Source organism: Taudactylus pleione, unplaced genomic scaffold (assembly GCF_031769625.1).
Source record: "Taudactylus pleione unplaced genomic scaffold, aTauple2 ptg000610l, whole genome shotgun sequence".
NCBI lineage: Eukaryota > Metazoa > Chordata > Amphibia > Anura > Myobatrachidae > Taudactylus > Taudactylus pleione.
Genome location: NW_028285012.1, coordinates 1,429,358 through 1,454,787, shown reverse-complemented (window position 1 = coordinate 1,454,787; position 25,430 = coordinate 1,429,358). Strand labels below are relative to the sequence as shown.

Genomic DNA, 25,430 nt, shown 5'->3' with positions numbered 1-25,430 from the left:
TCATTGGGTCCCTCCCTCGCATGGTGGCATATTTATAAGTATAAACATTTGTTATTTCATGTATATTATTCAGCTTAGTAATATACAGTGTTTGATGGATATTAATGTTCAATGCTGACTTTACTTGCTCATTAGGTGTATCTGTCAGCTAAACACAGCTCGGCGATGATGCATTATCTTCATATCTCCGTAATGTCACTGGTTCCCAATAGAATGAGAGGCTGAACATTTGTTAAGCTGAAATATGGTCCTTGGTAGCTCTTTGCTTTTCTGTGGAACTTCATATATGGAATTAACTGACCCGCGGCCGCATCTGCAGCAATACCCAGGATTGGTGCACCCTCTGTTGCTCCTGCGGCACTGTTGGCAAGACAATTTAGCAACTTTTCTGTTAGATAAAGGTCCAACCAAGCCAGAAAGAGGATCTCCTGCTCTACCCAGAGGACCCAGCTGCCTGGAGTGCCCGGTAAGTAAGGTTGCTATTTTATTCCACCCATAACTAATTTTTGGGTGACGCTCCTCCCGCTTGTTTGTAGTCTTGATGTGATCTGATGCAGATCACAAAGATTGCAGTAAGTTTAGCAACTGTGACATCACTGACACGGCCCATGTGTGCGATTCAACCAATCCACACAGTCCAGCAAGCAAATCTGACAAGCTGTCAGCCACACTGCTCTGTTATAGCAGTACCTGCCTCCTAACATGGCAGCCTGCTGCAGAAGAGATGCAGCAAGCATGTTTGTTGTATTTAGCTAAGTATAAAGACTCCAGTTATATTTTGCATATTTTTCAGCTCTCAACTCCATAATTCACAAAATTACATATACACATGTCAAATAATGGCTTTACTTGCTCTAAGCCTAACAGGCTGTTTTGTTGTAATTGGTAAAGTCCAAATCTACACCGCTTGATCATTGTTGATGATATAATGGATTAACAGTTGATCCCAAACGTTGTAGCGGAAAATGGGGACTTGCTGAATTAATCAGACTCTAAGAACATATCACTCTCCTGGCCCTGCTCCTCGTCCTCCCGGGGTGCTACCCACTTCCTGAATAAAGTGGGCAGTCTGGGCAGCATATGATGTGATTTTTATGCAGTATCGCGTCATCGTAGGCACGCCATTGTACAGAGGGGATGGGGCCACAATGACGCAAACGCTACATCACGCATCCCCCCCATTTCCATGCCACCCTGAAAGTCAATAAGTATGTCTTCAATTTTTTAAAACAATGGCGGGGCACTGGCAGGGGTACCATGGGCTAGTGATCCAGGTCCAAGTCAAATTGTTTATGGTCAATGTTATAGGCAAAACCACTGCTGGTGGCTGTCAATCATAAAATATATGGAGAAACAGAAGCGCAACCCACCACCACGTAACTGAACCTAAGGCTGATAGATAAGCACAATCTGCTTCATTTTTCTGAATTTCTTAGTAAGAAACTTTTGGCCTAGGGGTGCTGAGAAAAAAATTCTGATACTCTAGGGCAGGGATGGGGAACCTCAAGCCCGGGGGCCATATAAGGCCCTCGGAATCATTCGGTCTGGCCCTCTGAGCTTTTTTCTGCTAGCCTCATCTAGCTAGCAGGGTGCCTAGAATGGCACTCTGCAGCCAGAATCTATACAGCAGTGCCGCCTGGAGTGTCTTAGGACGCTTCAGACAGTCACACAGCTCCCCGTACCGTAGCATCTTCTGGATGCTCCGGGCATAGCTGTAATCACCAGCTATTGTGGCCCTGCCCGTGTGAGGCCACACGGAGGGGGCGTGGCCTCCACCGGGCCGGCAAATAATGTTATATATATCAAAATGGCCCTCGGCAGATAAAAGGTTCCCCACCCCTGGTCTAGGGAGCCGTGATTCAAGAATGGTTGGGAACCAATATTGTAAAAAGTATACTAGAAAAAAAATATTTGCTATAGAAAAAAAAAAAACATTTTCTACAGTAAGCTACATAACCGTTTTCATAAATGTCCCCAGTGTTTTTTGTGTATGCAGGCTACAAGGCTTAGTGTGTGGGGAAGTATACTGTAGGGCACGAGCACACACTGCTTACAATCACACACTCAGTTCCTGACTCAGTTCTCACTTCCTGTAGTTGCTTTTTAACCCATGCGACTCACTCATGCACTGTATACCTCTCCACCACGCTAACATTTCACCAGCAATACGTTTTTATCCACTTCATTATTTTCCGCATGATATATTTTTTTTTTCTCTGCCTGCTGTAATCTCTAATAGTAAGTTACAGTATTAAGTGGAAACTGCTGTGCTGGACTCAGGCCCCAGTTATTGAGGAAGTCCAATGATATTTGCTTCACTGCCTCACAATTATATTGCATCCTGTTTATCTTTGCTGCAGAGTGACAACCCAGAATTCAACTTTAAAAGAGAACTTCTGCAAACAAAAAAGTATAAAGGGATTTATTTGTGGAATGCTGGGAAATAAATGTATACTATACTTGTTATTATAATGTTGAATCAGTATTTTAACCAACACAGAGCCCTTTACAGTATGTTTAGCTTTTTGACAAATTTTTGGTACAGTGATACCAAGCGTGTAACTGTTTATGTTGTCTTGGGAAGTTATTAACTTTGGTGCAAACTTAATGCACAGTGGGCCTGATTCAGAGCCGGACGCTCTGACAAGAGCGCTCGCTCTGAATCAGGGCCCTCCTACCTATTATTGAAGCGGCCTCCTGGCCGCTCGCATAGCTGTGGGTGACCACCCACAGCTTATGCGAGCGGCCAAAAACATGGTCGCGATGGTCCAGACCATCGCGACCATCGGGCTTGCGACGAGACCCTGCGGTAGGGTCTCGCTGCCGCAAGCCCTGGAGTGCTTTTGGCTCTATCAGAGCCAAAAGCACTCCCACTGACATCACTAGTGATGTCAGTGGGGCCGGCCCCAGACAGTAGGCGTTCCCATGGGAACGCCTCCGTCTGGGCAGCAACACCGAAGGGGGCGTGCTGTCACTCACCATTGAAGGCATGCCCCCTTTGGTGCGAGACCCATAGCGACGGCTTTTGCCGTTGCTATTCGGGTCTCGCGCATGCGCACGATGGAGCTCCCTACGTCGTGCGCATGTGCACTAGGGCAACATCGACCCGCTTGCGAGCGCTCAGTGCTCGCGAGTGGGTCTGAATCAGGCCCAATATCTCCTACCAACCAATGAGTAATTAAGTTTGGATTTTTCCAGTACAAAGTACAGTAATGACGGAAGTTGTCTTGATTGGTTACGATCTGTTACTGTTAGTGTAATCCCCTATTTTTAGGTATAGTATATTTTAGGCAACAGAGTGTATATTAGGGGACCGGAGGTTATCTTGGGTGGAATGAGGAGGTTGCCAGATGTCACGTAATTTTAAAATGGTGAGGAGGTGGGATGTATGAGTACATTACAAGTTTTTACTTCTTCTAGTGTCTTATTTATACAGGCTGAAACTGGCATTATACTAAGGGTGGCATTATAAAGAGGGTGAGATATAAAATAATGAATGCAGTTTATTTTCATATCTATCAGCTGCCCAGAGTCCTAATTTCTCATCTCCAGTTGGAAATGTTGGCAGATATGACTAATTGTGCCATGATATACCTAGCTAGGAGAGTGTCCTGAAATGGGCAAGGTGGCAGCCAGCACCCTATCAGTTTTGTTTCTTCCCGGTGACTTGTATGATGTCACTATGACCTTATCAGAGGCCTGTTATATGGAGCTGACTGCATAATGAAATAAACGCATTTCTCCAGTATAATTCATACTTCTGCTTTTAAAACAGATTAGTGTCAGGTTTTAGTGATGCTTTCTATAGTATTTTACAGACAATTGAGCCTTCTCAGTTATCGCTAAAATGCTCCCTAATATCAATGATTACAAATGACTGTTATTCTCTCTCTGCTATTTTTAATCTATATCCCTAATATTTTTTCCCCTGAAGAATAGACACAGAAAGCGCCGGGGAATATAGATGAGTAAATAAAAATGAGTAAACTCGCAGTGAAATTTAGTGCAAAATTACGTTTGCGGCAGCAGTCATTGACTTTGCTGGATCATTTTTCGAGTTCCATTTTTGGTCCGCCATTTTGCTCGGTATGATTGTAAATCCAAAAAATAGTCAGTTCATTCTGATATGTGATTGGGTCGGGGTGGGCAGGTTACACTTCAGGACAAGTTTTTCCAGCGGAACACGCAACATTTTGTGCCAAAATGTAGAACACAGTGAATATTTTGCAGACCTGTTTTGAAAATCTTGATTATCATTACTCAGGAGCTAATCAGTTCTCTGCATCGCATGTAGACAGGAATCTAATCTAAAAGTAGCACATACTTAAAGTGTGAAGATGTCTATACACAGATAATGGACATTCATATACATAAAATAATAAACATTTATACACATAAAACAATTTAAATGTTCATGACACACAGGCTCATCATGTTGGGACTTGGCACAAGTGGGTCACACATGTAGATGGCCAAATGAGATTGGCCTGATAAACTATCTGACAAATCAATTTGCCAGTCCCGGAAATACAGCTGATACCGTGATAAGTTCCTTTTACGGGTGATAAGTCATGAGATGTGCATTAGTTCAGGAATAAAAGACCACCCTTTAGGTCACTGTGAATATTTGTGTGTATTATTGGGCAGTGTTCATGTGAGCCCTCCAGTTGACTGTTATAGTTTGTTATAAAACCCTTAATATAGTCTGTACGTTTTCTCAGGAAAGTGATTCAGAACAATAATAGTTTGCAATAATATTAGTTTGTGCAAATTATTGGTCTCATTTAGGGGCTGATTAATAAGTGCTATTATGGTGATCTATGCTTGCACCTCCATAGAATGTAAGCAGAAATCAGCCTCAGATGACCAGAAATCAGCCTCAGATGACATTGTCCGCAAAGCCAAGTCCAGCTGGAAGGTACACTTTTTAGCCCATTGAAGGCATTCAGTAAGATAACCAGAGTCGTTTTAATAAAGATCCAAAGGGGCATTTGTTCAGGGCCTGATCAATAGATTTGGCTTTCGCATTAATTTTGACTCATCAAAAACGTTTTACTTGTTGATGCTTTATTATTATATACTAGCTGAAGTACCTGGTGTTGCCCGGGTTTAAATCTTCAAGTTATTTAGTTTTATTATTAAATGTCATGCAAATCCATCCTGTGGAAGGCCTAGAACAGGCTCCATGGGTCAAAGTTCTGCCTAGCGCACTCTGCTGCGAGGTCCGGCCGGGACCCCAACCACTCCATTAGGCATCCCAGACCAATTGCCACAACTCTGTGAAGTTTTCATCCAAATCCATCCAGTGGAGGCTCAGATCAGGCTCCCTGGGTCAAAGTTCTGCCAAGCGTCCCCAGGTCAAAGTTCTGCCCAGCGTACACCAACGTTAGGTGAGACCGGAACCTCAACCCCCAGCATGTCTTCTGTTCTGAAGTCTCAGAACAGGCTCCCCAGGTCAAACGTCTGCCCGGCATACACCAACGGGAGGTACGACCGGGACACCAACCCCCTAAAACCTGGCCAGGGTCCAACTGGACCATCTCGCATTGGTTTCATCCCAATCAATGTAGGGGTTTCCGAATGCATAATCGGACAAACAAATAGACCAATGAATTTTATATATAAGATTTGTCGCTATGTGGTCTAATTGCTTACTTTTTAGAAACTAAATAACTATGTAAGATTTGGCAGCTTTACCTTGAGAGCTGTGGAAGATATTCGCCAACAATGAATCAAACAAACCAACAAACTTTTTCTTTGGTGGAACTGTCCCAATTGTTAGACTCAGAAAGGGGATGACATCACTAGAGTTGATGCAGACATGGTTTGGGCGAATCTCCTGTGCTGCTCTCTAAAGCTGGCCAAATACTAGACCAACTTACATCCAACCAGCCAACGAGTTGATTGGTTGGAATGAAAATCTGGTAAAGTATGAAAGCAAATGACAATCAGCCGGAAAATGGACAAAAACTGTTGTTTGAACAAATTGTTTAGATCAAACATTTAACAAACTTGTCTGAACGACCAATTTCATCTGTTTTCTGGGCCTAATTCAGACCCGCTCGCGAGCGCTCGCAAGCGGGTCGATGGTGCCCTAATGCGCATGCGCACGACGGAGGGAGCTCCGTCGTGCACATGCGCGAGACCCGCATAGCGACAGCCAAGCTGTCGCTATGGGTCTCGCATCAAAGGGGGCGTGCTGTCGATGGTGACTGACAGCACACCCCCTTTGGGGGGCATGCCATGGGCGTTGCTGCCCAGACGGAGGCATTCCCATGGGAACGCCTACCGTCTGGGTCCGGCCCCACTGACATCACTAGTGATGTCAGTGGGAGTGCTTTTGGCTCTGATAGAGCCAAAAGCATTCCTGGGCTTGCGGCAGCGAGACCCTACCGCAGGGTCTCGTCGCAAGCCATCTTTTTGGCCGCTCGCATAAGCTGTGGGTGGTCACCCACAGCTATGCGAGCGGCCAGGAGGCCGCTCCATTTTTAGGTAGGAGGACCCTGATTCAGAGCGAGCGCTCTGGTCAGAGCGTCCGGCTCTGAATCAGGCCCACAGTCAGACTCATCCAACCCCTCAGCCTCTAAACATGCTCTCAATACTCATCTCTTCATAGAAACCGACCACCCCTCCTCCTAAATCTCCAACCACTGCATTCACCAACCCTGCCCCCTTTCCCTCTTTGTATCCACCCGTAGTCCCTCTAGAATGTAAACTCTCACGAGCAGGGTCCTTTCTCCTTTTGTGGTCACTATGTAATTATGACAATTCCAGGTTGTAATTGTGTATATATATCTTTAATATTGCTGTATGTGCCATCCCCTTTGTACAGCGCTATGGAACCCTTGTGGCACCATATATTAAAAACTAATAAACGGAGGGGCTTATCGTGTCCTGATTTTGCTTTTAAAAATGTTGGGAGGTTTGATTAATAAGTTTTATATATATATATATATATATATATATATATATATATATGTCTATCTGCTCAAATATCAAATATGTAACCTAATTTTGGAGTAGATGTACTAAGCCTCGGTGAGAGAGATAAAGTACTAACCAATCAGTTCCTAACTGTCATGTTACAGGCTGTGTTTGAAAACTTACAGGAAATGATTGGTTGCTAATTTATCTCTGTCCACTTTATCTCTTTCCAAGCCTTAGTACAAAGTACCAACCTATTGGCTCCTAACTCTCATTTTCCAAACAGAGCCTGTAACATGACAGGAGCTTGTTTGGTACTTTATCTCTCTTCAAGGCTTAGTACATCTGACCCTTTATGTCATGTGCTTTTTATCGGTAACGCGCATCTCAGACATTGGTGCCCATGCTGTGTCACACCTGGTGACTGACATATCATATATTTAATTTTTTCACTACTAACCATGACAAAATGTGAAAAGCCAAAGTGAATCTCAGTCTGCCAGGGCCCAGGCTACTTGTCTCTTTTCATTTCTTTTTTCCAGCATCTCCGACATAAATTATTTAGACCCATCCAGCCTACAGTGGTGGCACACACCGGTCCAGAATTACCGCAATGTAGCACTGTCACAATGTGTCCTATGTATTGTCTTACTTGCACAAAGCTGTAATTGTTTAAAATCAACAGGTGTGTCTAATATATGTGTATCTTTTATTGCAGATCAATGAGCTCAGCCACGTCCAGATACCCATTATGCTGATGCCGGATGACTTCAAAGCCTACTCTAAAATCAAGGTGGACAACCACCTCTTCAACAAGTGAGTGTGACTTAATGAGACGTGTGTCCCTATCTGTGCAGTAACACCACTCTATCCAGAGCTAAACGCATTAAATAGTCCTCCTTTCTATACAAGTAAGACTGTTCAATATATGGCCACTTGGCCCTTGTGTAACAGGAGACTGCTCATGAAACTTCCTGGTAACCAACTCTAGATAGGACAGGGCATTAATGAATAATTCAGCTTTGGATGGAGCATCAGAAGTAATTTCCTATCCTAAAGAACTTAATCATAAAACTAGTTGCGTCTGATCAAAATGAGATGCATGACGTGGTAATGCTACACTTGAATGACTCTCAGTGGCGGAATATCTCATATTTAGGGCTCCTGTGTATGCTGGGTTTCCCAGGTCTGCCCCCTTTATTGGTGCCCAAACTTTAACAAGTGGTGAATTAGCCCTATCCGATGGGCACATTTGCTAATGTGTATACCTTTGCTACCTCCAGTAATTGGAACTGGCCCATATAAATGGCAATTGTGGCTTATGCTAGAATGGCTGCACTGATTTACTACACCTAGTAAATAACCCACAATAGGGGTCATTTGTGCAGAAGTGATCTACAAATGCTGTTTTGTGACCTCGTATTTCTACTATTGTGTAAACTCGCCCATGTAAGTAATACTTTGATGCGATAAAGATAGACTCCTGTCCCTTTCTAACAGTACAAACATGTTCTTCTGGGAAATTAAATAATTCTAGCTGTTGATATTGGTTAAACTACACACTATTAAATAGTGCCAAATTCATGAGTTTGATTCCAGACCAAGGTGGAGAGGTCCATTCACACCCAAGATCCTGCACCTAAAAACATCAGGGAGCTTTGGGAAGCTATTCAGATGGCATAGGTCAACATTTCTCCAATGCCACGAGGCTAGTGGGGGTTCGGCAGGATACTAGGCATCTATTCCATTACTTTTGGCACTTCAATATGTGTGTGTGTGTATAAAGAGTGATGGCATACGCAGCTTGGGCTGTCACTGCGTGCGATGAGGTTATCAATTCCTGAGTAATTTCAGAGATTGTGCAAGTGTCCGTGAGGCTGTGATGGTAATCGATGTTATCGATGGCTTCACAGTCTTGCTAAGTATTACGGATTTGTGTAAGGTAAGGTGGGCGTCCTTATGTTAGGTTGCATATGGCATAGCGATCACAGACATTGGCATATCTTCGCAGTAATACTGCGTGCGTAATCGCTATTGCAATCGCAGTTGCGATCTGTACCGAATCAGGCCCTTAGTCAACAATCTATGTACAATAGTGCAATCTATAATCAAACAGTAAATAGAGTGTATAATCCCCATATCGGGTAAATTGAAAACACACTTCCCCGATCGCTGTATGGATGGGCTGTTCATTCATCAGATAACTGAGTGGTGGATCTGTATAGAAATCTAAAATAAAGTTGAGATAGACAATAGTGCAGTAAGTTAGAATAGGTTTATGACTGAGTGTGTTTGTGTGTATGTGTGTGTGTGTGTATATATATATATATATATGTATATATAAAGACACAACAAAGTGGCGTCACTCCAAGAATTGCAAAAAAAGGTATAAATCCTGTCTTTAATAACATTTGTTATTAAAGACACGGATTTATCCCTTTTTTTGCATGTCTTGGAGTGACGCCTCTTTGTTGTTTTTACATTAAGGGCTTTTTCTGTCCTGTTGGAGGAAGGCACCCAAGCGTGTTCAGTCGGGGTTTACAGCAGCCCAGAATGCCAGCGTCAGTGTGATTGATAGATAGATATATATATATATATATATATATATACGTAACAAACGCTTATAAAGAATATATAAGTATATATCTGTGCTGTAGGCTGTGATTCTGTGATCTATAAGCGGCTCTCTCCCTGGATGACAAAATCTACACATATAGAAAGACGTACAGGGAGAATAATGTATGCTTATCTAGATTCAGGTAAATGAGATGACCATTAGAAATGTAGAGAGTCCATAAGGAAGCGTTTCCCCAAGCAATAGAATGACCTCCACCTACAGTACCTCTGTACATTTTACTGAATCCTGATAAGCATACTGTATTTTCCCTGTACGTTTGTGTAGTGTTTAAGAACTGTCTTATTTTTAACCTAAATATACTACACTATGGAGATATGTTTTATATAATGTGTGTGTATATGAATAGGTAGCCTTTTTTTCTCTATAAGGTGTTGTCTATTACAGATTTTGTGGTATTTTACATAGCTTTTGAAGTTAATATTGTTTTGAGTTATCTTTTCTCCTTTGCAGCTGTATTATTATTACTATTATATATATGTGTGAATCATGGACGTCATTTCTGGATGGGTGCATGAAGAATAATACTTACAGATGTGTCCTCATATATCTATCTTCTTTGCACCATGTGGCGCGACATGCACGGTGCAACTTAGATGCCGCGCCATGGGTAGCAATCCTGGACTTTCTTACTTTTTACCAAATGTAGAGTCTTATTTGCACCATAGCCGCATAGACAATCACTTACAGGGTCCTAGGCACATAGGATCAGTATTTTTGTTTCAAAGGAATTGCTGAAAAGTCGCAAGTTAAGCACATTCACATGATGCGGCTCACTTGTACCGGACTTCCATCTTTTTTTACACAGGTTAGCGTCTGAGTTGCACCTAGCAGCTGCATGCAATGCCAGCGCCAGCGTCACTGTACGCATTAGCAATGCTACTAAGGCGCATATTTAGTGAAAAAGTTTGTAGCGGTTTGAGGATCAATGTATGTGGACACATCCGTATGTGTGGGTTACAGTCACCATTTTGCTAAGATGACAAAAGCTTTAATTTTATATTACATATTGACTAAACCTGCAAATATCATTTGCACAGATGTAAAGGTATATTTACTAAAGTGTGGGTTTTTAGAAGTGGAGATGTTGCCCATAGCAACCAATCAGATTCTACTTATCATTTATATAGCATTTTCTAGAACATAATAGCTAGAATCTAATTGGTTGCTATGGGCAATAACTCCACTTCTAAAAACCCGCACTTTAGTAAATATACCCCGTATTCTCTTAATTCACAAAAGATTCTAACACTTTCCTATTTTATTTTCAGAGAAAACATGCCCAGCCACTTTAAATTTAAAGAATATTGTCCCATGGTCTTCCGAAATCTGAGGGAGAGGTTTGGCATTGATGATCAAGACTTCCAGGTAGGAAAATATTCTTGCATTTGGAATTGTGACCCGATCATGTAATACAGAAAGCTCTATCAGACGAGTGTTTTTGTATGGTTCCTCCCATCACATTCCAAACACACAGCAAGAAACCACAGCAAAAAAACAAAAAAAAGTTGCAGGAATAGGGATCATCAATTCCCAAATATTCAAAAATATTCAAAAACCCCTACCAATCAATGAGATGTTTACTTTTCTAACTTGTAGTTGCTTGGTTCAAGCCGACCGATGATCGGTTACTCCACATTTTGCACTTTCTCAATAAGGGCAACAAAACTAGCCCATGTTTTAGAAAATGATAAACACTTTAACAAGTGGTTAAATTGTTATCAACTTATAAAGTATGCAGTTTGTGCTTTTTTCTTTTTGCTGAAGAATAGCATATGTTATATTTGAATAGCAGATTTTACATGGTATCGGTATGACATACCGCCCTGACATAAGTTCGGCAGATGTAATATCGACGCCGGAAGGCAGAACACTGAAGATCCCGACAGGGTAAGTATTTTAAATAGTTAAACTATCCCTAACCCTCTACCCCCCTAACCCTCCCTTAGGGGTGCCTAACCCTAACCTCCCCCCTAGTGCCTAACCCTAACTTCCCCCCAGGGGTGCCTAAACCTAACCCACCCTCCCTGCACCCTAAACCTAATCCTCCTGGGTTAGGTTTTAGTCCCATGCATTTCGACCGCCAGCTTCCTGACCGCATACCATTTTACATAGGGGTTGGGTACGGGATCCCGGTGCACACAATACCGGCGCTCAGAGTCCCAACACCGCAACCCTGACTCGTTTGAAATATGGACACCTGTAGGTAAGTACTTTAACCCTACTTATAAACCTTAGCCCTCGTTGCCCCCCCCCTCAGCCTAAATCTAACTCTCCCCCCCTCCACCTCTGCAGCCTAAACCTAATCCCTCCCGCCCTACCCCCGCCCCCCGCAGCCTAACCCTCCCCCTAGTGCCTAACCCTAAACCTAACCATAATACTTAGCGTCAGGCTGTCAGCAGTCGGGATTCTGCAGCCGGATTTCTGTCTGTTACATAATAATAATTAGGTATTCAACTTGCAGTGAGTTGCGGCGACTGTTACCAAACTACTGCTCCACAAAGCATCTGTCCCTGCGAGCCCGCCACTGCTACTATCGCCGCTAAGTATTAGCCATCTGAGATGCCTTTCAGTTACCACAGTCACAGTCCGAAACTTTCAGTTTGTTGGAGTGTGATAAATGTAGCTCCTCATACTAGACTATGGGGATGGCGATGCCACATTGCGGCTGTGATGTGTGATGGAGATATCTGTGATCTCTTCTGCGTGGCAGCAATGCTGAAGTCTAGTTCCTGCTAGTGTCATGCAGCCTACATAGGAGCTAGCTGCCGTGCAGCCATGCTGCCTCTTCTGTATATTACTGGTATTGAATAGTTGGTCAATAATTGGGCCAGTTGGCTGGTGTGCATATTACTCTTCCATATTCCTACACTCCTTAATGTTTGCCTATCTCCAGGAAGCTACAGATGTGTCTCACCAAACAGCCCTTCTCTGCTTGCCAAGTCCCACCTGACCCGGCTTGCACTGAGCGACTTTTTCATGTCACGTCTTAGTCCCAAACAGATGCAACAAACTGCTTCAGGAGGCTGCACTGATTACTTTCATATGGAACACTTGTATATCTGTGTGCTGCGGAGTCTGAAGCTATACACAAAGTGCTACGATACAGCGACCGCAGCTTTTTTCTGCACCAAGGTCCGTTTTGTATACAGATTAAGTCGCACACAGATATACAAGTGTCGCATATCAAATCAATCAGTGCAGTCTAAAACGCGTTTTCATGCGAGAAAGACGCTCAGCACTAGCCAAGTCGCACAGGACATAGTAGTTCACTCTAGCTCCGGCGGCAGGCAGGGGGCGTGGCCATTGAAAAGGGGGCGTGTCTATAAGACGCGTCCCCTTTTCGTCACTCTGGGGACATGCCGGCACTTAGGGACACGACAGGCAGCCCTCAAGCGCTGCCATCAGGGAAAACATATGCCGGTCTATTCTCCGGTGGTGACCGGGTCACCGCACATTTCCACACCCACGGGACACTGCGACCCGAGGGTGAAGACGGCACCCGCAGGCTGTGAGGGTAGGGTGCTTTTTGCCCTCCAGGAGGAGGGCAGGGCACTGCGCCCCGCTAAAATAGCCTAGCGGGAACGCTAGCTGAATGGTGCCAGGTGTCTTGTGCCGCATGGCGTATTGAGGCTAGATGTACTAGGACACATCTGTAGGTGAGTCAACAGGTAGTACTGTTTTTTAGGCACATGACAATCTTCTTGTACTAAAACAGATTAGCAAGTGCAATTTATTTATTATTTATTAACAGTTATGAATATAGCACATGCAGTATATACATGTATATAGCACACACATATTTTCTGCAGCACTGTACAGAGAATATTGCGTCAGTCCCTACCCCAGTTGAAGCTTACAATCAATATTTCCTACCATATAGACAAACACACACACTAGGGTGATTTTGTGTCAGAAGCCGATTAACCTACCAGTATGTTTTTAGAGTGGTGGTAGAAACTGGATATTCAGTGGAAAACTGCGCAAACAGTGGGAGAATGTTTAAACTCCACACAGATAGGGTCTTATTCAGAAATAGAACTCATGACCTCAGTGCTGTGATGCTGTAATGCTATCCACTATGCCATCGTGTACTATCCGGTGGCCATGTGGATTTGAAAAGTGCAATAACACATTATCTATAAATAGAAAAAAATTTAAAAATCCTATTGGTAGTAACATAGACTTCATTGATAAATGGGGGCATATATTTTATAACATTTTTCTCCTAGCAAAAAGTAGCTTTTTGCTAGGCGAAAAAGGATGCGTTCCCACCACTAACACTGGTAACTCCTCCCTCAAAATGAAGTAGACTGCTGTTTGTTAGAGGCTTAGCAAAGAAACAAAAAGCAGATAGTAGAATTGGATAGGTGACCAAAAGCTATTTTAATCATTAATCATCAATAGAATATATTTGAACTGTCCTTACCAATGGTTTATAACTTATATATTTATGAAACCATTCCATTAATTTTAGGTTATGTATTAACTATTTATGTGGTCGCTGCAATTCCATTCATAATATGGTTTGGTGGTTTTCAAAATTGCTGGTACCCATATTTGTTAATATTGGCTTGTGCTGACCTCATATTTTTCATAATGTTGTCTTTAAATTATGCTTACAGTTAAATAATATAATTCAATTTTTATTTTTGCAATAATGTAGCATTCCAATACCTATCCAATTTCTTTCTTCTAATGTTCTGCCATAATCTGCATTTTCTGCATATATTACTGTCTCATGTTCCTAAAATAAGCACTATCTTCTACATTTAGGGGTCTATGTACTAATAATCGCGGAACAGCCACGATTATTATGTATCCATATCGCAGAGGATATTTTAATTTTAAGTTTTAATGAGAATATCCCCGCTATGTACAAAGGGGTACTCGCAGGGACAGCGTTTGCGGTAACTGCTGCCCCTGCGAGTTATATCCCCGGACAATTGTAGAAGTCTTTCACGTTTGTGGAAGCAGACACTGTGCGCATGAATTCTCATCTTCTAACTCATCTTCATACAGTGCTTGTAATGTATAAGTATACTGGCGAATCTATAGTTCTTAGTTTAAAATTTTCAAAAGAGCAGCTATTTGTCACCTCTGATATAAAAAATATAATTTTGAGCAATTTGTCTTTTTTTCAATGTAATTTTCTTTTGGGGGGGGTCTTTGTTCAGCTGAGATAAACAAAACATTTTGATACATTTCAAGTCTCTGCGGAGGTCATTTAGGCAGCGCACCCAGAAAATGCTCTGGTTTTGTACCGATGTGTCCGGTTGGTCTGCCCAGCACAAAAAAGGTGCACCTGCTCAAAGATTCAGGTGGCACCTACGGAAACCAGTGTGCAGAATTGTAGATACCTCTCCAGAGTATACCCATCTCATTACCGTTCATCATCCTATCCTACCACTTTAGAACCATCCCTTTTCTGCAGTGCATGTGCACTCAGTCCTGTGAGATTGCTCTCAGTGCCCCTTAAACTGCAACCTGATTCACAGGCTGTGGCCATTTGGGGGGTGGCGCTGGGCAGCGTTTCCGAAAACAGGCGTGTCTGCCTTTTTTTGGGAGTGCAGAGGCCAGTGTCTGCTTCTTCCGAAACAAACAGATTTATTGGCCTCGGCAGCACAGATGAGGTGGCCAATCTGAGTCGCTTTAAAGTGGGTACACACCTAAACCCAGTAGAGCACGCAGGGGGGGTTTCTGAGTACCCAGAAACACCCCCTCCCCTCCCCCCTGACAGACTCAAGAGCAGACATCATGCTCTTAAGCCCTGCTCTCTCACGGGAAAATGACGCAGATCAGTTGGGAGGAGGTGGAGCCAACATGACGTAATTCCATTAGCATTGCATCATTTAATTCCCCCCCCCTGCCGATTGACCCGCAAATCGCGGCAGTTTCACACTAAGGGGAGGGGCAAATGACATGGAGCCAGCCTGCCAGGTCTGCAAGGTAAGGGGGTGTCTGTAATGTAATGTATATATGTATGTGTGTCTATCTATGTGTGACACATGTATGTGTTGGTGTGTATATATGTGTGTGCATATCTGTGTGTATGTATGTAAACCTCCCTGTGAATCTCCATATATCTGCAGATCGACTGATCTGCTGATATATCTGCGGTTTGTGCAGAACATATATTCTGCATACAGACTGCCCGATCCATCGTGACTGATGTCACAACTGGGCGGGCAGTTACATGCGCCCACCCAGTTGAGCTGTCAATCGCCGCCGGCCCGTGCAGCAAGTGTATGGTCGGTCGTCTGACCACCCATACACACCGCACGATGCCCCAATATATCTGTCACTCACAGACATATCGCTGCTACACACTGGCCGATGCACACAAAATATATCGGCCGTTTAATTGGACTTACTCAGATGGCAGATGCTGCAAACATGGCGACCGATGGTCGCGATCTTGATTCGATTCTGCATCTTTGGACACATGCATCGGATCTGAGATGTTGGCTGGAGGCATCTTTTTCCTTCAGGCGCCTACTGTAACATTAGCATATATACATACAGCACCTGCGTCCAAAGACTGTGGGCCTGATTCTGTAAGGATCGTAATTGCAAGCTGCACTCAGGCTATAGATATATGATGTATGCACGCAGGCTATAGATATATGATGTATGCACGCAGGCTATAGATATATTATGTAATGCACGCAGGCTATAGATATATGATGTAATGCACGCAGGCTATAGATGTATGATGTATGCACGCAGGCAGCTTTGCAATTATCATCTTTGCAGATATGGTAATACAGCAGGAGGCATCACGCCTCCTGTGCATTACCTAACCGAGCTGCGTTGTCCAACACAGCATTGGTTAGTCTGCGTACCATCGGCCGACTGCAGTGACCCATAGGTTCCCGCAGCCGGCAGACGTAGTTTAAGGGAGGAGGACGGGAAATTTCAGATCCTGGCTTCTTCCCTCCCCCGCAACGGCGGCGGCATGCCTCGCTGCCCCCCCCCCCCCCCGGCCCACAAACGGCAGCAGACTGTCAATAACAGACAGTTTGCGTGCGGCCCCGCAGATCCGTTCTGCACATGCGCAAAACGGGTCTGGCGCCTGCGCAGATTCCCAAACATGGGGAATCTGCGTTCAGTAGTGCACTGGCTGAATCAGGCGCTGCGTGCATAGCTTACATCTCTACATTAGGCCCAGTTTGTGCTTTGTAAATGACCTCCTGTGAATTCAAGTGTTTTGCATCATCCTAAAATGTTAATATAAATTGTGACAATAATCCACTTACTCTGGAAACAAGAGGTCAGAGCTTTTCTTCATTTGCAGTTAATAAACTTTTAGATGTAGATTATCAGCAATTTCGTTATTCATTTATCTCCGAGGTTCCTATTCAGATTTTATTTCTTTTCCTGCAGAGGCAGCGGGAAACCAAAATATTGATTTTTCAGTACAAATTTGCAGCTGAGAAGATGTCAGCCGTGCAAGTAGGCGCAAATGTTACACTTCTCCCATTCTAGCGCAGACATTACAGCAAATACAGATACGTATTTGGTCATTTTGCGCAAGAATAGATTACAATGTCTTTTTCATGCGATCTTGTAATATTCATGAATTGCAACAAACTTCTATATTTCTCAGTCTATTCCATTATATAAAGGGTCACGCATACTGCACAGTGACAGTGCAGAGATCTCTTGTGCTATGACACGCCTGCTTTTGCACAAGTGCGCCCACTGTTACATCATTTAACATGGATCTATTAAATGGTGCTGCCAATGGGAGCACTTCTGCTGGCAGGGCGTGCTGTGCTCTAACGCCAAGTGGAAAAAGTTTTTTAGAGGATGGGATTATGTAAATGAGCTGGTAAAGATGGGGGAGGTATTTTGAGGGAGGAGTTACCAGTGTTAGGGGTGGGAACGCATCCTTTTTCTCCTAGCAAAAAGCTACTTTTTGCTAAGAGAAAAATTTATCTAAAATATATGCCCCCATTTATCAACGAAGCATAACCCCTTTAGCTCTCGCTTGTATTTAACAAACAGCGATAATCTAAGATTACCGCTGTTTTTGTCCCAGCATTTTGTCGCCATCTTTAGATGGTGAGAGCGATACGGTCCCCATTGATGGCAATGGGGACTTGGCGCTACCTTTCCGGCTTCAGCAAAACCTTACAGGCATTGCCGTGTCTCCGTGTCATGCACATATACACAGACAGACCACACCCTAGCGCACACCACCCACAAACGCCACTTCCTGTCAATCAGTTTGCGATGGGTCTGCGTAGTCGCTGCGATCGCAGTGCCGATCGCAGTGGCTGGTTCGCAAATGCACACTGAGATGCATGCGCAGTACGCAACAATCGTTCGATTGCGTGCGTATTAGCAGTTGCGATCCTTGCTGAATCAGACCCTAAGTGCACTCTTTACACCCCTTTATCACCTTTAATTAGTCTCATCGACTAAACAAATGGACGGTACCAATTTCTCACCCCATGCCACGTTGTAACCTGCAAATAACTTTGCTTCCCTGTAAAATTCAGTGCGGTTGTGCAGAAGTAAGACGGTAGGAATCATTGGACTAAATAATCCGTACTGAAGTTCATGATCATATGCCGCAAGCTCTGTGCTGTTATCCAAGTGTAATCTTTTTAATTGCCCACTATTCAAGGTGAGCATCTGATCTCAACAAAAGCAACTTCTTTATTTGACTGTGCTTATTAAATTGCCTCTAATTGCCAAGAGACTGTCAGTTTGATGTGAATAAAACCACTCACCAGTTTCTATCATCTGGTGCCTGCTCTCAGTGTTACAGCATATAATGCCGGACTTTGTGAGAATGTACATTTCTTATTGTCTTAAAAGGCTTCACAGTTCTGTAACAAAATGTTGTGCAGCACGTTTCCATATATATATATATATATATATATATATATATATACACAGTGGATGATGTGGGAATTTTATAGTGGGGGTATTGAAAATGTAAGGATGTACCTAAAAACGTGCCGAAAAAGGTGGCGTGACCTTAAGACACGCCCCCTTTTCATCAATGTAGTGTACCACACCGTAGTCACCCTAATACACATTATGCCACACAATAGTAGTGCCCCTTATCACACATTATGCAGTAGTAGTGCCCCTTATACATTATGCCACACAGTAATGCCCCTTACATATTATGATATACAGGAATGCTCTTTACAAATGATGCCACACATTAATGCCCTTTGCAAGTGATGCCACATAGTAATGCCCACTACAAATTATGCCAAGCAGTATTAGTGCCACTTTCAAATTATACCACACAGTAATATCCCTTATAACATTTTGCCCCACAGTAAAACTCCCCTTCAGCCCCTTACCTCCCACTGTGTCTCTCCAGCAGTCTTTTGTCCAGGAATGATGATGTTTGTCCATGCAAGATGACGTTTTGCCTCTTTCTGAGTTCCGTTTTTTTGGAGGGAAAAATCCGAACTCAGCGTGCAAGCTCGAACCTATCCGAGCCTGCACATCCCATATATATATATATATATATATATATATATATATAAAACACACAATATTGTTATACATACTTCAGACAGCTGTCTAATGCTGGGTACATACTGGCAGATAAATTGGCCGATAAATGTATCGGCCAATATATATTGTGTACATCGACCAGTGTGTACCAATGATATGTCTGTAAACGATATAGTCCAGTCATATCATGTTGGCTGTGCTGCATAGCCGATGCCCAATATATCTGCAGATGTGTAGACCGCCCGTACGCTTGCCACTGGGAGGGGGGAGAGATACACCCCCCGGCTAGCGGGACCTGCGGATGACAGATAATGGTTGTTCTGTGTATATGCACAACCATCATCTGAAGTTATATCTGCAGATCGCTCAATCTGCAGATATATCTGTTAGGTGTGTACCCAGCTTAAGGCTCATGTTTTGAGGGGGCAGCAAATGTTGTTATTTGTAAACCAAATAAAGTTTTACATTATACTATGGGGTATATTTACTAAGTGGCAGTTGTGCATTTCTGGTGGTTTTGCTATCTGCAGATTTATTAAAGGTGAAACTGATTATTATCAGAATATTATACTTTTAAAGGTGCTACTGGTCCCAGCAAAGCTGCCAGGGCATGATGGCACTTGGAGAGCCACAGGTGCCAGCAGGCATCAAGGGCCTGCTGGCACCTGTAGCCCACCTGTATAATACATATTAAAATAAAGACCGGACTTAAGCTGGCCATACACCAGACCAACTTTCCTCCAACCATCCATGCATGGGAGCAAATAGCAATCAGCCATTTGCTCCCAAACACTGGAAAATGGACTAAATCTGTTGTTCAGACTAGTTGTTTAAAGCAAACAGATTTAACCAACTTGCCTGAATCACCCTTTTTGTGTTTTCTGGTGTTTGGGAGCAGATTGCTGATTGTCATTTGCTCCCATACATTACTGGATTTTCATTCCAACCAACCAACTAGTTTGATGATTGGAGGAAAGTTGGTCCTATTACACCCTACATTATGAAGTCCTTTATTGAAGAAGGAAAAAAACAATACTCCTGCATGTCTCAACTTCCCACTTATTATTCACAAATTCCACGGTTCTCTTCGTTCCCTGTAGGCATCCATGGTATCGGCAACAAAAAGAAAAAACTAAAAAAAAACATCAAACAGCGTAACATGTCCCATACAGGACCCCACCGATACTGAGAGGTCACTTGAAGACACTCTCCATAATGTGGCTGCGCTGATTGGTCAGATCGTGGCAGTTCCCATGCTCTGACCAATCAGCATGGCCCCATTAATGTAATGTAAAATCTTGTTTGCTGAATGCAGTTTTCACCTAGCTATTGTTATGATCTGGTCTTTAGTATTCATATCCAGCTACAACAAAAGTCTCCCTGTCCCTTTAGAGTCCAGGATTCTCGGCTGCCTTGCTGAAATTGGGACATTTGGGAAACGTGTCATGATGAGTAATGTAGTGCACCCTAGGTTATATTCAAAATATATGTAACTGTGATGGGGCTAGTTACAGGAGACAACACTGAGGCACACTGCTGAGGCATTGCATTAGGCTTTACTATAAAATATATATTTTTCCAATACAATTTAAATATATTGCAATTTAGTGATTCTATACCTGCCACGGGCTAAGGAAAATATAATATCTTGTGTAATACCAATGAATACTAAAAAGAAGTATATATCAGGTGCACACCATAAATAAGTTAATAGTGAAAAACAGCTAATAAAGCAGCTCTCAAAAGGGGTGTGTGGGAGCACCCAGCAAAACCATAGATATGCAATTAAAAATAAAATAAAGAGAGCGCTGATCGATAAAAGTAAATCTCTTTAGTAAATATAAAATGACAATTTTAATAACAGTCAATCATAAGACAATATAAATCATTATAAAAATGGCCAATATGACATATATCAATGATTATAGATGACACCATAAAACCAGCTGGATGCCGATTTTAATGATAGTCAATATAAGAAGGTGGATATAGTCCAAATTCTTGTAAATGGATTTACTTCCAAAAGGAGTATATAGAATAGATAGATTATAGTCCCATATATCAATGATCCAATTGCAGGTAAAATATGGTAGACATCCAGTATTCCGGAGATAAAGGTTTTTATGGTATAATCATTGATATATGTCATATTGGCCATTTTTATAATGATTTATATTGTCTTATGATTGACTGTTATTAAAATTTTAATTTTATATTTACTAAAGAGATTTACTTTTATCTATCAGCGCTCTATTTATTTTATCTTGTGTAATAGGTCAATCAGTATAATGTACAATTAATCAAGTCCAAGATATATATCACAGCAAGGTTTATTAAGCGTAATTTGTAGTAAATGCACCCCAGCCAATGTATCCATCTTCTCTCAGTTACATTATACTAGTTATACTGAAAGTCCCCAGAGGATCATACAGTGCCCTTTAGATCAATAATAATCCACAATAACACATTCAAGAAAGAAAACTTTAAAACGTACATAAAGTAATATGATTGCAGTATGATACGCAGTTAGGGTATATGATTAAATCAGATCCTAGATGGTTATACTGCTTATTGTTATTTTTAGAGCTTTGTGGAAAGCATTATTTATTTCCCGTAATCATTATTTCTGAAAGAAAGTTAGTGACTGTTTTGTGTGTTTGCATGTCAGGAAGGTGAATAAACATTTTGTTTTTCACAGAATAAATAACAGGAGTAAAATGCAGCAGAAAATCATCCATGATTCACCCATATGAATGTATCATTTTGAACACATAGCAACACAATAGCCACTTTCCATGGTGGAAGCGACCGTTTCACTATCCAGAACGCGCTTACTTTTATCTCCGGCACTGCCGCGATTATGAAGGTTCTTTTTCGTGGTGGATATTTTAATTTTTAATGAAAATATCCCCACCATGGGCGTAACTGCCATAGGTACAAGGGGTGCAGCTGCTATGGGGCCAAGACCTTAGGGGGGCCCATCTTCTTTGTCAATGTTACATGTGTTATATACATTTTTCACTGTTGAGTGGTACAGATGTGTCCTCCTACATCTTTGCTCCATACGGCATTTTAGCACACCGTGCTATTCGCGCCCTATCCTGCTGCTGATTGGCGCTCTAAGTTGCATCATGCTGCAGTAAGTCACAACGTAACGCACTGAGGCACTGGAAAAGTCTGAGAGTGTAATACAACTTTTTGTTCACCAGATGTCGCTTTTCCTAAACTGCACTGTGCCGCCTGCTGATTGGCTTACAGAACCTGTCATTCGTTAGACTATACAGTAATGCTGAACTGCATTTTGTCATGAATCTAGAGCTGCAGTTGACTGTGTAATAAAGGATTAAATTATTTGGTGTGTGAGTCCTGTGATTTATAAGAATACATATCTGTGTTGGTGTGAAGACACACGCGCAGAATTTCATAAAGACTGATCAATTCAAGTTCAATATTCTTAAGGTACTCTGCCGTACTTAGGACATTGCTCCGAACTTGCCACCAACTTTCATTTCTGTTATGCCACCAAGCTGCTTTTTACTCTAAACCGCTATAGACATTGTATTGTACTCATTACGGGCCTTCTGTACTGTATACTGTTGGTAATTTAATACAATAATTTAATAATACATAAAGTTGGGCAGAGTACTATAAGAGTATTGAACCTGAAATGATCTCTATGAAAAACTGCCTTTGTGCCTTTAGTCCAGGCGTCTTTACACCATGTAACGACAGTATACAGTACGGATGGCCTGTAATGAGTAAAATACAATCTCTATAGCGGTTTTGTCTTGACACAAAGTGATCATTTCAAGCAGCGCCCCTGAAGGAGGGACTGTTTACACTGCCTGAACGTGATTGGCCAGCCTCTCACGGATCACCGTCCACTACTACAGTATTGTATTCAGTACTGTAGTTTTCATCCGTGGAGCATTTGCCACCTAGCGGTTAAACTGTGTATTGCATGGTGTGTATTCTTTTGGCATACAGTACGCCACGCCATAATGCGTATTGACATGTTGCGGCAGGGAAGCCAGAATGCCGCACTTTGAGCAAAAATGTAAGAGGACACATCTGTACATAGAGGCCCTTACAAACTTTTAATATGGTGCCTTCAAATACCTAGTTACGCCCATGATCCTCACTATCTACTATGGGAAACTCGCAGGGACAGCGGTTGCGGCAAACACTGTTCCTGCGAGTTATATCCCTGGCATTTTGTTGGTCTTTCTCGTTCATGAAAGACTTCTCCTGTAGAAGCTGACCCTGCGCATGCGCATAGTGTCAGTGTCCGCCACCGGCCGGAGACAGTGGGAAAGAAATCGGAAGAGCTCTCTCCTGCGAGTACTCCTCCATAGGCTTAAAGCAGATGACACTATCTGTATATGGTGCCAAACTTCACTTGTAGGAGTTTGGTACATAGGGCTGAGATCGTAGTCCCCATTGATAATAATGGGTACTGCAGTGTGCAGCGCTAATTAGAACTTTGCTGGACATTTCTGTGAAATCTCCTGCATTGTGCAATTCCTACTGTACATAGCAACAAGTCTCAAAATTATACAGAAACTGCAGTTTCCTTATAATTTTATGAAAAAAAAGCTTGATAAATAGGCCCCTAAGCCACAATCTGACCAGTTTGTTTAAACCATTGAATAGGCTGAGAATACTAGGCTTTTCCCAGTACCCTTTGTTCTCCACTCACTGTGATTGGAATAGTCCACATAGAGATTATATATGTATTTGCTTTAATCTGAACTCATTGGACTGGTGCATTTTCCAGCATGCCTTTAGTCAGAGCCGCAACTAGGGGGGGCTGGAGGTGCACGTGCACCAGTGTCCTCCAGCCGCCTGTGACATCAGGATACGGAGGACCAATGCTCCTACTATAGCAATACATGCGGGGAGCGGTGTGTGCGCTGCCTGGGTGAAGGTGACAGACGGGTGTGTGTACGCCAGGGGTGTAACGGTGACTGAGGCGTGGGTGTGTTCTCGGGTGTGCTATGGGATGTGGCGGCCGGCACTCCGGGAATGTGATTAGTACAGGAACCGGCCTCAGTAGTTGGTGCCGCTTCCTGCTTATTGCTGCCCCCAGCCACAATGTATGGGCGCTGGGTATGCGTGCGGCTCTGTGAGCCTGTGCTGGACAGCTATATAGGAGCGCTGCTGCTGGCATGTTCCCGCGGTGAGTGCTATGGCTCGGGATTGCCGCTTCCGGGAGGTGCTGGAGCAGTTTGGAGGTCCACAGCGGGTCCTGCTGGTCGGGGAACTGTGGGATTGGGCAGAGAGCCGGATGTTGCTCGAGGGATTCCTGCATGAGTTCTTCCCCTCGGAGCTGGCGGCCTCATTGTAGAAATAAGTAATTGCTATACTGTATTATTATATGTGACTTCTGCATTGTGGACATTACTATATGGGCACTACTACAAGGACATTACCATATGGGCACTACTATAGGTTCATTACTATAGGGGCACTACTCCAGGGGCATTACTATGGGGCATTACTATATGGGTATTACCTCAGGGGGCATTACTATAGGGGCACTGCTGCAGGGGGCATTACTATGGGGGAATAACCAGGGGGGCACCAAATTAATGACTTGCCCCGGGTGACAAAAATCCTAGTTTCGGCCCAGCTTTAGTGCAGTGTCTGAAAAGCTTCTGTCACCTCGAGTAGATCAGTGTTTCTTAGCACAGGCTACATGTGTCCTCAGGGGTACCTCAAACATATGAAAGGGGTAAGTCCATTGGTTCATTTAAATTCAGAATTATAGTTTATTATATTAGGAATGAATAAAGCAAATTAAAAACAAATTTGAGTATTTTTAAACATTTAAAGGGATTTATTGATAAACATGTACACACATTACGGGGTGCTTTGTTCATGTCTTCACACAAGAGGGGTACTTGGCAAATATGTACCAATACTTGCCTACTTTTGAAAAAGCATTTCAAGGAGATTGAGAAAGCAACACCTATGAGTGCGTCAGTAAAGTGGACAGTACTGCTACATCTGAGAGGCGTGCCATCACATTTTCATCCAAATGTAAATGAGCCTGAAAGCAGTTAGTAAGATCTACTTGTTGATGAAAACACACTGATACTTTTCAGGGCTTGCTCATATATTGTGTTTTACAAATGAACCATATAATGAAAACACATGTAGCCATAGGGATCATTGTGCTTTATATAACCAATGCAGGGAAATTGCACTGATGATTCCATCTGAATGTATATATCTCTGATTTTTTTTCTAAGTCTATAACAGCTACATAATGGGGGAAAGGTGCAATGAGGGAGATTGCTAGACTCTTCAGGGAGTCAGGGAGATTGCTACTATTTGAAGGAGTCTCCCTAACAATCAGGGAGAGTTGGCAAGTATCTAT

The 25,430-nt window shown here is 42.8% G+C and overlaps 1 protein-coding gene across 1 annotated transcript in view; it reads left to right on the top strand.

Moving 5' to 3' along the window:
• Positions 1 to 25,430, top strand: part of PIP4K2A (phosphatidylinositol-5-phosphate 4-kinase type 2 alpha) — a 164,087-nt gene that overhangs the window by 101,108 nt on the left and 37,549 nt on the right. The window contains exons 3-4 of the mRNA XM_088454244.1: positions 7,643 to 7,740; positions 10,831 to 10,927. Of these exons, the coding sequence (XP_088310370.1) occupies positions 7,643 to 7,740; positions 10,831 to 10,927 (195 nt within the window). The remainder of the gene's footprint in view (positions 1 to 7,642; positions 7,741 to 10,830; positions 10,928 to 25,430) is intronic.